Source organism: Athene cunicularia (assembly GCF_003259725.1).
Source record: "Athene cunicularia isolate RWA chromosome 3 unlocalized genomic scaffold, athCun1 chr3_part1, whole genome shotgun sequence".
NCBI lineage: Eukaryota > Metazoa > Chordata > Aves > Strigiformes > Strigidae > Athene > Athene cunicularia.
Window position 1 is genome coordinate 51,506,742 of NW_020799097.1, and position 13,558 is coordinate 51,520,299.

Genomic DNA, 13,558 nt, shown 5'->3' on the forward strand with positions numbered 1-13,558 from the left:
TTGCTTTCGTCTTTGAAAAGACTATGCAGGCTTTTCTTTTCTTCGTAGTTGCTTGTTAAAAACCAAATCTTAGCAACGGTGATCCTTCTTTGAAGCAAGGCCTGCTTTTAGTTTACTGCAAGCTGAAAGTCTGAGAAAAGAACTACATTTTTGGCTGCTACAACCCCTCTTTCTTCTCTTTACAACATATGGTATGTCAATTTACTCTACAGTTAGGAAGACTGCTCTTACTGATATCTGCCATAATTAGGTGCCTTTCGAGTATTTCTTACAGGCTGGGCCTGTTACTTAATATGACATGTCTCAGAGTTGTTGGAAGATGTTGTCCCAGTCTCACTTTGGAATTACAACAGCTAGGCATGCTGTAATTCATTCTGGTTAACTGAAGCGATTGGATGCTTGAGGGAATTAAAAAAAAAAAAAAAAAAATCAGTTCTTCTTTAAATAGCTATCTCTAGTCTTGATGGATCTGTTCTAGGCCCACCTTTTGTGGCATCCAGTTCATTGTACTCTTCTATTAGGTCAGACAAAGATGATATGGCTTCAGAAAAACAGCTTTGCTCCATCCCATCTATATGCAGATAATGGTGAAGGTGAGCCTATGAGAATTAAAAGGAATTCAATGTTATCCTTTCTGGTGGCACCTAATTCTTTTGGCTCAATAAGCACCATTTAGCCTGCACTGAAGAGGGGAGTGCAAGCACTGTAGAAAGGAGATTTAAAGACTTATATTGATATCCCTTGTTTAAATACTTGGCAAATTTCATAACAATCCCCTATGAAATCACAGTTGATATTACCGATTTCTTCTTTGCATATTCTGTCTTCTTGGCTACACGACCAAACTGTGTTACTGGGTTTATATGGCAAGGTTTTGGCAGCTGGGGGGTGCAGGGGGGCTGCTGTGAGAAGATACCAGGACCTGCCCCCATGCCAGAGCCAGTTCCAATATGTACCTGCTACTGGCCAAAGCTGAGCCCATCAGTGATGCTGGTAGTACCCCTGTGGTAACATATTTAAGGACAGGTAGAAAACACAACAGCTGTAAGAGAAGAGTTAGACAAATGTGAGAGAAACAGCCCTGCAGACACCAAGGTCAGTGAAGAAGGAGCAGGAATGAAACTGAGCCTGGGAAGAAGGGTGTAGGGTGGGGTGAAACGGTTTTCAGTTTTGGTTTTATTTCTTGCGACTCTGTTATTAATTGGCAATAAATGAAATTAATATTCCCCAAGCCAAGTCTGGTTTGCCCATGACAGTAACTGGTGAATGATCTCCCTGTCCTTGTCTTGACCCACAAGCTTTTCATTGTACTTTCTCCCCCTGTCCTGATGAGGAAGGGAAGCAAGAGAACAGCTTGGTGGGTGTTTGGTGGCCAGCCACAGTCAATCCACCACAAACTGGTAGGCATATTTGTCAGATATTGCTGAAGAGAAAGTAAGTATACTGCCTGGTAGGTACAGGTTAATAAGGGAGTTATGCTTTTTAAGCAGCAGCTGTTGGAACGATTCCTTGATAGGTAACACAAAAATCTTGGGCTGTTACTTTTAAGCAGGACCTTTGTGATACTAAGATTTGCTTCCCAGTAATGCAAGATGCTAATGATTAGTGGCTATGCATGTTATAATGATAAGAGTTGTACCTTTTTCTTGTAGAGCTTCATAAATCTGTCTTTGAGTTCAGTAAAAGTTGGTTTTACACAGGTGTTATTTGCTAAAGCCAGAAGGGAATGGGAATGGCCCACGGGAGGTACTGAACACAGACCAGTTTTCCAGCCCTCTTGATTCCAGGAGACAAAGTGCAGGGAAGGCTTCAACCTGTGATACAAAAATTTAATTACTTAAGGAACTTAAAGAACACAAAGCTTAAGTTTCCTTTGCTAACAAACAGTCTGAAGTGGTTAACACTTAAGCTTTCAGAACTAAGCAAGCCAGTTATAACTATCATTTTGAGTAAGACATTTTAGACTTCAGACTAAAACACTGTGTCTATTTAAAATTTAAATGGCAAACACCAATTTTGTTTTGTTAATTTAATGTATCAGGGTTTGAAAAATAAAGTAACAAGCACCTGTAAAAGGGACTGTATGCACTCTTGAGATTTAGGAGAGGGGCAAATTAATACTGTGTGGGGACAGTCTGTAGTTTAGAAATCAGTAAAATGATTTATATTCTCAGAAATTTTCCCCATGCACTCCTGCCTGCCCCTAAACTCCATTCTATATGCAAAACTTGCCTGCCTTTCCTGTTATAACTAAGTAGATCAATAGTGTAAAAAGGTAGAAATGGAGTGCTAATAGTTGTTAAAATAAGGATGATTCCCTATCTACATCTAAGTAACCATGAAAGAGAGTGGCCTTCTGTTCAGTAAAAACATACTACAGAACTTACTCCTCCAACATCCTTTACCGGCTGGAGACCTCTGGATGGTTGAGCTTTGTCTTCTTTTACCTTTTTGGAGAATGAGAGGAGCAGCACAGGGACATCTAGTCAGCTCCCTTTATTTGGAAATCCAATAATGCTGTGACTTATTCTAACTCATTATGTAAATTAATTACATTTCCTTCCCTTTTGAAATTAAGAAAAATATTTCTGAGTAAATGGATTTGGCACCGAAACTCTTCAAATGAAAAGTGAGTGTTCTCTGGACAACTGACAACAGTTTCAATAACAAATTCCATGACTACTTTGAGTAGTATTACAAACCTTTCAATATTTCTGCGAAGGTCTGATACCTGTACGTTTCCTCGAACAAGAAGTGCACAGGCAAGGTAGAGGCTGTGCTTTGGATCTGCTTGAATTAGTTGATGATCTCTACTAAAGGCATCTGAAAACATCTGATCCAACCTAAGTGGAAAGAAAACAGAATTATATACTCTTGCTAAAGCAAGCTACAAAAGTTCTTCAGAATGCCCACCTGCAGGGTTTAAAAGTTCATGAAATTCTGCAGATATAGGTACATTTAACCTGAGACCATGAAATACAGGAAAAAGATTCAAACCTATATATGCACATATGTTGTCATTAGAAATTTTTACAAACACACCAGATCCATTTCTCCCATTCCCTCATGTTGCAGGATGCTGTTGAGTCTGAAGTCGGAGAAGTGGACAGTCTAAGAGACCTTTATTATGCCAATTTTAGGTCAAGGGTTAAAAAGTATTAAAAATACATAAAAAAGATTTAACTACTTGAGGTTCTGGTTGTATGACAATTTGAGTGGACAATCTCACTGCTTGTGAAGGATCTGACAAGGAATACCAAAGTGCTGCTGACCCTTACAGAACTGATTATCTGACTGTTAGGCTTCATTATTTAAAAGGATCAGAGCACTGTATTAATTTTGATTAATAATTTAGGAAGAGACAGACTATTTATTTACTTATTCTCAGTTTATCATGTACGACTGCTTTAAAAGATGATGTTGCAGGTCATATTCTTTCTCTCATCACCTCCTTAAGCAAGCTCCACTGTACTGTGGGATATCAAAGATGGTGTCTGGAGGAGGCTTCCATGGACCCATAACATCTAAGCTATTCTTTCAACTTTTTCCAAACTGTCTGCACTTATCATCTCTGTTTCTTTTTTTTTTTTTCTTTTAAATCACCTCTGCCACAGTATGCCTATTAAAAAAAAAAACTAAAGGAGACAAAAACATTACCATTCCCATCTCATTCTGAAACATGATTGACTGAACATCTCCCCGTAGTCTGCTACCTTCTCTCCAGCACTGTATTGTCTTCTCAGGGTATGGCTTCAAGAGATCCAACTGATTGCCACAACTTGCTATCACGGAAAAGGGGTGGTCCTGCCCTCTTCACTTTGCATACTTCCATCACTTACCCTTAGCTGCCTCTATCACTATTTTGACCTTTAGCTGACTGAACTTAATTTACTAAAACCAGTAAAATCTATTTTATCTTGCTATTTTCCTGCTTTGTCAGTGGGATAAATAATCTCACAAAATTTGACAAGTGTCAGTTTACTGTTACAATAAGCTGTTAAATAGGCTCTCTGTATCTCCCGACTGAAGATGCTATTAATTCTCAAGGAGTCTAGTTTAATTCCTTGTTTGTCTTTACAGTATTTTCTGAGTTAACTGCAAACTGTTACTCAAAAGAACTTGTACTGTCGGTTCTAATTAATACATTTTTCCAACAGAAACATTTCCCAGCAGAGATAAGAAAAATACATTTCAAGTTTACTGGCTCAACCATGACAGAGAAAAGGGACAAAGGATGTTCCTAAAATCAGCAAGACGAATTTGAAAAGGTGTCAGACTAAAACTTTTAGAACTTCCACCCTTAGTTTTGCTATAGAATGGAATTTTAAAAATGAAAACTATGGAAGAATCAGAAATTATGCTTCATATGTTAAGCTTCCATAATATGTTTTTCTTACCTTCTAGAAGGTACATTAACATCAGCCAGTGTATACAGAGGAGTCAAGCTTGAAACCAAGTAATGAAGTCGAGGAAATGGAACCAAATTCATGCTGATTTCATTAAGATCCATGTTAAGGGAACCTTCAAACCTAGCAGAACTGAAAATTTAACAAGATTCTATAAAACTGTGCTATAAACTAAGTAAATTACTTTTATAATGTAAACATCCATTAAATCTATTTTTCAACTGTAAAACACAGCATTCAGGAAAATGTTCATGGATAATTATTAAACTTTCATATTTGGCAGTAACAGTGCTATATCTTACCTACTCTTCTCCTTATAGAAAAAAAGAAATAATCAAGAATAAGACCCTGTTCCCAGAGTCTTTAGCACTTTCAGTATTTGGCCATAACTGCTTGAATATCAGTTTTAATAAATAGTCTATAATAAAACATGCGTGATTTAGCATTGCTGACAAGCTGTTTAAAAGAAAAGAAGGACAATACTCCAGAAGTATATTTCACCAGAAGTCTATTGCAGCAATAAGCAGTTCAGAAGCAACAACAATCTGATGGTACAACTGGCTAGAAAAGCAAACCTCCCTGGGCTCCATTAAGCATTAATGGAAGACAATATCCTTCCACATATAAACCTTTTCTTAGTGCAGTTCTAAGACTATCATGGCTAGAGCAGCACCAGTACAGACTGAATACTTCCAAATACTTTAACATTTAGTAACTGATTCTTAAAAAGTGACTCATACCCAATCAAAACCAATTAAAACTCTTTGAGTTCATGTAAGCCTGCATATTTGCAGCACACACCACCTCCAGCAATACTGCTTCTACAGAGTATAACATGTAACTTTACCTTGTCAGGTTCAGCAGCAAGTTGGCTACAATATTATTCATTGCGTCAAATGGCTTCTCTTGTACAGTTCTTGCACTGCCTGCACTTGATGTTACCAAGCTGTTTTGCTTTACAGTTGACCCTAGCTTCCCAGAACTGATCATCTGATGAATTTTATTAACTATATCGAACAGAGACTTTGAGAGAGGAAAAAAAAAAGAATACAAGTCTTGAGCACAGAGCTTTCAAATTCAGTGTCCCAATTTCTCATTTCAATTAATCTTAAAGAAAAAGCTAAGACATGGTACTGTCAGTTCAAAGATTATACCTTTGATAGATGTAAGTCCAACTTTTGACCAATTCCAACTGACTGCAGTGTTTCTAAAAGTCTGTTCATATATGTCACAAACATATACATAGCTTGACTCAGAAGTCTGCATTTTATTCAACTATTCAAAATCCTCATCTTATAAATTACATTTTAAATTTTCGTAATTCCTGTGAAATCAAAACTACATTCTCTAAATATATTTCACTTTCTCTTGCTTTTTTCATAAGCAAGCAGCAAGACAGTCCAAGTTAGAGTCAAATGGGTCCAGTGGTTTGGATGGCCAGGTATGCCTATGACAGCCATGCAAATCATTAATCAGTAAAGTCAAGTCTGTTGGAATTTGGAGTCATGTCCCTTGCAGGACTATACTAATACTACACACAAATTGATTGCTAAAGCAATTTAAGACAATCTCAGCCTCAGTAAACAGAAGCTTTTCACTGTTTACCTTGAACCAGATATGAAAAAATTCAGTCTAGCCTACTCTGAATGTTCAGAGCAACTTTTAAGTGATACCCATATGAATTTCAAAAGTCTGCAAGTGACTTAGGAGTTAATTTATTACTTTAAAAAATGAAACCATGCTTTTAAAGACTTGCTGCTCAATAAGGAAGGAATACTTCCTGTGTGCAGTCTAATAATAAAAGAAATTGACAGAAATAGAGTATTATTTCTTACTTCATTCTCTATTGGTAGCACACAATCTGCATGTTCATTAAGCTCCTTCATAGCCAGAACACTGTTATATGGAGAAGTAATAACATCATCTTCACCAGAGGGATAAACTGAAGTAACAAATCTATATACTTCCGGGAATTCATCCTCAAGGACATTTAGTACAAAAGTTCCAAGACCAGATCCTGTCCCTAATTATGAAATGAAGACAGAATAAGATAAAAGGTTCCTCATGTTATCTTAAGCTTAAGTCTTAGAAGTTGGAAACATACAACTTTTCAATTATATATATTAATTCATATTTTCTGAAGCACTTGGCTGACACTGAAGGCTACTGAGATGTAAATCAAGGCAGGAATGCTTTTCCCAGAAAGGAAAATAATTAAGTGAGAAAAATATTTCCCATAGTATACCAGACAGAATAAAGTACACAATCGCAAAAGTTTCTGCAAAACAAAAAGTCCTATTACGTAATCAACATTCTTCTGACCCAGTATTTTTATTTCTTACTTTAAAATTCTTTAATTTGAATTTTGAAATAAAACATTACCTTAAAAACATTGAACTGCCCCAAACAACTATTTACTTTCCATTTGCAGTTTCTTCATAAAGTTTTCTTATTCTCCAGTTAAAACGGAACCACCCCTTTATCCCAGTGCACACACTTTTTTCCTCATTAGCACTAAGCACATAGCTGTTGAGTTCAAATCAGAGGACTGAACGGTGGTTTTTCTGTCTTGGACAGCTAACAGTCTCAGCAGCAGACAATTAAATCTATGAACGAGACAGCAATTTTCTGAAGTAATGGAAACAATATCTGCAGGGTCTCTCAAATTAAGCAAATGGTCACAAAGAAGGCCCTTGACAAAACCTGCTTCATATTCAGAGCTATTTTCTGTGTCTTTTCCACATCATAATCAGTTATAATACATGCCCCCCACTTTTCTGGGGGAGGAAGGCTTAGTGGCAATATAGTAACTACAAAATTGTCACTGCAAGAGAGTCTCCCTTCTGATTTATTAGCAAAGTAGCTAGACTGGATTCAACAGAATTATGTGGAAGGAAACAGAAAGCCAAAGTTTTTCTGAAGTTAAGCAACATTAGAAGTCTCCTTCAAAGACTTTCGGGAAACTCTTTCCCCACCATGAAAAATAATTTGATGACAACAATGTCAGTGTTCTGAGGCCACTGTCCCTTCTTTTGATCAGTAATACTCCAGTGTTTCTTGCATTTGGTACCTGTCTTGATCCACTCACTGCCTTGTATTTAAAATTTTAGCTGTATTTTTGTTCTGGGTAGCACTTCCCTTAGTTCATGATTAGGGCTCCTCAGTGCTCTAACAAAAATAATTACAGGTCCACTTAATTGGACTGTGTTAATTTTTTACTCTGCAATCTGAATGATGTAATTATTACATTGAACTTCTTTTCAAGATAAAGGTTTTTCTTTTTTGTCTGTGGCTGGTGCAACCATACTATCCATAAAAAAATTACTTACCACCTCCCATAGAATGAATTATAAAAAAACACTGTAAACAGTCACAATGTTCTGCGGTTTTCCTCAGCTTTTCCACAATGTTTTCCCGGTACTGATAGCCATACAGCTTATGACCTACAGCCCTGAGGATATGAAAAGTACTTTAAAATAAACAACAATCAATTTTTCAGTTTTTTTATTTTAACTCCTCCTATTTGACATTTTTTAGTTCAGAGTCCAGAGCTGGATGCAACACCTATTTTGTGAAAGTTGCTAAGCTGTGTCTACATCACGTGAACACGGGAGTCAGGATATGATTTAACTTTGAGGATGCAAGTAGCACTAAGTTCACAGCTTTGGAGTGTGCACTATTATTTTGTACCGATAAGGAAATAAACTCCCACATTGGATGATCAATTTGTAATTATGAAATGAAAGTTATACACTCCTTAACAATAAGGATATCCCTATGTCATATGTGTACTCATCTTCTTTTGAGTACTATGTGAGTCAATTGCTACCAGTAATAAACCCAAACAGCTAATTTTCAACACACTTGCCTGCTAGATGGTGAAGTTAGAGGATGCTTTATTCCCTTTATTGCACTCTTGGTACATTTGCTGATGATTTGCTTTCCAGACTGTAGTGCACTGAGTATTATTAGAGGCACATTAAGGTCTCGAAGAAAATTTGGAATTCATTATGTTAATCAATCTTCTTCTGAATTCTCTTTTTGGTAATGTAGTTTATATGCACAAAGCCAGACTCTGTGGTGCTTAGAAATCAGAAGTACATTTGTTCATATATCTAATTTCCACACTAGATGCACAGTCTCAAACTAGATTATGGCTTTGACCAAGCAATGGAAGCAGATGAATACCAAAGAAACAAAAATAAAAAGCATGTTCTTTTGAAAAAGAAAATCAAAAAAACAGGAAGAAAAAAATAGACAAAATGATGTATCAGCAAAATTACCCTTCTGTAAAAGGCTTTTCAAAGCCTTCCTCCAGGCAACAGTGACTCCAAAGTTTATTGGTAATATGCTGCAGCTCCCCAGGTGCAGAATGAACCAGAAAGCTACAGTTATCATTTCCCTTTTCAAATACCATCTAATTAGTTGCTAAGAAATGCTTTCTGAAGAGGTCCTCACCAGTTGTTTCCTGAACCAGAAACATCTGTGATAAGCTGCTTGCTATCAAACAAATCCCTCAATGGTCCCTGCAGAATTTCATTTACCACTCCCTCCTCCATGTCAATCAACAGCGCCTTTGAGAAAGGAAAGAATTAAAATTCAGTCCATAAGCAAACCACCCTTTTGAAATAATCACACAAATAAATATAAAATTATTTACAATATAAAAGGTACTCTTGTTTCTACTGCGCTTCAGAGAAACCTCTTTTTTTAGTTGTTAACTAGGAGACCAACTAGATTAACTTCGGAAGATTTCCTAGAAGTTGTTCAATAAGACAGTGTTTCAGATAGTGCAATTTTGGTAAAATTTTATAATATTTTGCCCCAGTACTTAGGAATAAAGAAATTAAAGCATTTTTATGTGTCAAGTTTTCTTGCTTCTTAATCACTTAAAGAGGTTCAAAGAAACCTACTCCTTAGAAAATTAAAATGAAAACTTGGTTGGTAATATCTGCAATCATTTTATTAAAATTATAATTTAAATAACTCAAGAAAACTGGCAGCAAACTGCATTACTCCACTGAATCATAAAAGTTACTATTAGAAATTTTACTATTCAAAGTAGTATTTAAAAACATATGCAATTATAAGGATCTTATAAAAATTCCAACACAGTTGGACATAAATATGCAATGTAAAAAGAATGACCTTTATAGATTGCCTTACTCGTGCTTTTAAAGAGCAGATTTTTCCTTTGTAAATATCAGGACCATCACCACCACTTCTGAAAAAAAAAAAAATCCAAGCTCAGAATCGTAATAGAAAATAAGGCAATATATACTAGAATAAAATCCCCTCCTTAATCTTTCATGTTCAGAGGCCTGTTACAATGTAAACAAACAGAAACACCCTGAACATGCTGCTAAGAAATACCTCATACTTCCCCAAAGTAAAGCAATTACAGGATGTGCTCTCAATCAGAGATATCCTCAGCAGTACTTCAGGAAGCTGAAAAGGTAAGCTCTGAAAATTTATTCTCAGATACAGCCCCAGCTCTGTGGTAATTCTACAAGCATTGCCAAAACTTGAAAGGATTACCTTCTTTCCAGCATGTGGCATATCTGCATCATATCATGGAACACAGCGCATCAAACAGCACCACTAGCTTTTCAGTGGGGGTAGTACCGCACTGCACTGCTGCGCAAGGGGTGAAAGCTGCGCACCTGCACAGGCACAGCACTGCGCTTCAGTTACTTGCCATTAAGATTTACCGGTTCAGAAATCATGCTGGGCTGACACAGCTTTATTTCCCTTTTTCCCCAGGATTGGTTGTACTGAGCCAACCTAGGGGACAATGCATTGTGTACAATAACATTTTTTTCCTCAGTGAATGCTGGTGCCTCTGCACTCAAAAGATGAGATACTCCAGTCTGGCCAAACTATATTCACCGGGAAAAAAGGTAGGGATACTGGAAGATGGATCTAATTTTCCCCTCAATTATTTACCTAATTTGGGGGTTGGTCAAGTTTAAATTTAAAGCATCTCTTAGACTAATCTACATTCAACCACAAGAATATTCAAAAAATACCAGCTGAAATTTACTACAGCATCAAATGTTCTGACCACTCCCAGTCCCATCAGGAATGAGGGGAAGAGTGTATGGGGCTGCACTGGGATCCTTAGGAATCTTCCACTCTCTCACTCCTCATTAGCTGAGCAGCTCACAGCAGCCTCCAATATTCATGTGATTCCTCTAGCCTACACAACTTCCTGTACGAGTCCACTACAGCACCCAGCTAGAGAAGTCCTATTTCTTTTCAGGGACTAACAAACTCAAAAAGGAAAAAAAAACAACCCAAATCAACACATTTTTCTCTTACTGTTGTCTTTGTGGTCTTTCATGCCAGACCATATTTTCAATCACTTTGATTCAACTGCTGAAAAAAAATCCCCACATTCCCTAGAATCCCCTACGCTTAAGACATACACTTCTGCATATAAACCCATGCATATGCATAAGTACTTTCCCAATATTACACAGTTTAATAATCACCATAACATAAATCTGTCTGGTTATGTCAGTGTGTTTGTTCACAGCCATTTCTGACAGGATAACCCACTTGGATTAATTATTTTGAACAAGGGTACGGTATGGCATAGAAGACTGACATTTGTCACTTTTATGACATATGGTTTTATGCTTGCAATGACCAGGGAGGTGAACTAGTTCTGATAAAACTAAAACAGACCCCACAACAATAACAAAAGGCCAAAACCTCGCAGCCTGAGCAACAGATTTTGGTACGACTTTTCCTAAATTATGGTTCAATGCTACAGTTCCTGGAAAAGATGAGATCTGAATAATCATTCTTCTATTTCATGGGTAAGGGAATCTTCCTTGAAACTTCTACAGTATTCAGTAAGATAAGTTCTTCCCCTTTACAGAGAGAAAACATGTTTCTATTGCAGTCAACCTGTCAATAATAAATTTGGTGGTTTCATCTGGCACATACAGAAACATTATTTACAATCAAATTTTCTTGGAATGGCGATGATAAACTGCAATGAACTTGCTTGTTCTTTGAAAGAGGTAAAATGAGACAAAACAATTAGTATTTCAATGCCATTTTAGTTAAAACTGTGTGCTGTACTGCAGCCTGGCCGTATGATGGAAGGAAAGAGAGGCTGGTCAAATGCTTTTTAATTAATTAAAATGCAATAGCAATATCCAAGTGCACAGCTGTTTTATTCTTGCAAAATTCAAGGATTTTTGTAACTGGACAGATAAGAGATGACTGAATACTCTAGGAATTGGTTAACTTAAAAAAAATCACAGCCACCAGTCCCTGTGTAACAAACTAATCGGATAAAAGGGATTTAAAAACTGACATGACCTTTTCTGACTACCTTATATATACAGACCCTCCTACAACTTTGTAAGAAATGCAGCTAAGTTGGTATTTGGAGGGCTTGCAGTCTGATCATGATCTTCAATGGCAAAAATTATCAGATCCTGACTGTCCATTTTTTTAACAGAAGGAAAATAAACCTAAACACTTTCAGCACCTTTAACTACTGAAGTGAGTGCAGTTAAAATGGAAAGGTAAATATAAGTATTTTGAGAATACAAAAAAGAAAAATCTTTTTCTAGCAAAATTTAAACTGACCTGAAACAAAGAAAAATGTAACTTAAGATACTAGAATTGTTGATCTACTTTGTTAAACTGATAAATTGCTTGCTAAGACGACTTACCTTGTATCTACGTTCCTAAAGAAACTGCTTAATGCTTCATCATAAATTCCCTTCTAAAAGGAAACAACATAAGATGATGTGTAATGTCAGAAATTCTCATTGCTTTTTCATAGAATAATTTAAATTGGAAGTGACCTCTGAAGGTCACCTGTCAACCCCCCCCCCCTCACTCAAAACAGTGAATGCCTATGTTGAATCTAAGTGGCTCAAGTCACCACCAAAAAGAACATTTCAGTGAAGCATCAGCTTCATATTAAAAACTGACAGGAGGATGCAACTAGGAAATTAATTTTTCAGCACAAGATTAAACACCCCTCTTCCTTAATTTCTAAAGATTTAGGATTTTACTGAAGATCCCAATGCAACTATTAAATTGAATAGCTGTTGTTTAGCTCACTGGAGTTTATCAGTGCTACAGTATTCAGTTCATCAGGTCCATGTTACTGATGTCGATGTTCTATGGAATGGAAAGTACATCACACCGTTATCAGTCATTCCTGAACTCCCTGCTGAGGGGTGGTGTGGAAACTGCTTTACCCCACCATAAAGCTAAGGAGACCCGGCAAATTCAAACATTTGAACATCATTGTTTTACTGACTACTTACTATACTCCTAAACACCTGATGAAGCAGAATTTGGAAGTCACTGTTCCCTAGAACACTAAAACCAAGAGGGTTTTTTAAAATTTTTTTACATTTTTTTAATTTTATTTTTCCATATGCTTCTGAACTTCATCAATTGCCTTTTTTACAGCTGCTTCAACAGAAGGCATTGAGGACTGATCACCATTATCTGTTAATAGACGGTGTTTGCCAGGAAATAGTATCTTTACAGTCGTGGCATTTTTGTTCAGGGTACTCAGCACAACCCTGCGCTCTTTACGCTGCTGTTTGGGTCAGCACTACCGTACAGTCACTGCACAGCCTGTGCTAAGAGGGAAAACAAAGGTGGGCTTCGGTGGGCTGCCTGCTTCTTCGCTTCACTGCCAGCGGCAAAGATCCCGCACTGAACCACCCTCTTTTCACTGGCTGCCGCAAACCTGGTAAGGCCTGCCTGTAGGGAGAGGGGCTCTGCGAAGCGGAAAGGCTAGAGAAAGCCGATGTGAACTAGCGAAGATTAGTTAAGCGGCAGAAAAACCCGGAGATGATTTTGCTCACAACGAAGCGGCCTTTGCTTAATGAAATAAACACGGTGCTTTTGCAGTCACAGTAACAAACACGGAGCGAAGAGGGGAGCACCGTGGCCCCGCCACGGCGAGCGCGGAAGGTGGCTCGCCCCAAGCCGCCCCGCTCGGGCCAGCGGCGGCCGGGGGCGAGGGGAGGCGGCGCCGTTACCTTGTTGACAGCGGCGTGCTCCCGCAGCGCCAGGTCCCAGAAGCGGCAGCCCACCTGGTTCCCGCACTGGCCCACTGCGAAGGGGAGAGACACGCGTCAGGCACGGGGACTGTCTCTTATACA

The 13,558-nt window shown here is 37.7% G+C and overlaps 1 protein-coding gene across 1 annotated transcript in view; it reads right to left on the minus strand.

Annotated features, from left to right (window-relative positions):
- Positions 1-417: 417 nt before the first annotated feature.
- The window catches only part of TUBE1 (tubulin epsilon 1), a 13,263-nt gene continuing 122 nt past the window's right edge, over positions 418-13,558 (minus strand). The window contains exons 2-12 of the mRNA XM_026844196.1: positions 13,436-13,509; positions 12,101-12,153; positions 9,573-9,630; positions 8,865-8,980; positions 7,736-7,857; positions 6,242-6,429; positions 5,254-5,429; positions 4,398-4,538; positions 2,703-2,843; positions 1,640-1,814; positions 418-599 (exon numbers count right to left, since the gene is read on the minus strand). Coding sequence (XP_026699997.1) covers positions 441-599; positions 1,640-1,814; positions 2,703-2,843; positions 4,398-4,538; positions 5,254-5,429; positions 6,242-6,429; positions 7,736-7,857; positions 8,865-8,980; positions 9,573-9,630; positions 12,101-12,153; positions 13,436-13,509 — 1,403 coding nt within the window. The 3' untranslated portion in view covers positions 418-440. The remainder of the gene's footprint in view (positions 600-1,639; positions 1,815-2,702; positions 2,844-4,397; positions 4,539-5,253; positions 5,430-6,241; positions 6,430-7,735; positions 7,858-8,864; positions 8,981-9,572; positions 9,631-12,100; positions 12,154-13,435; positions 13,510-13,558) is intronic.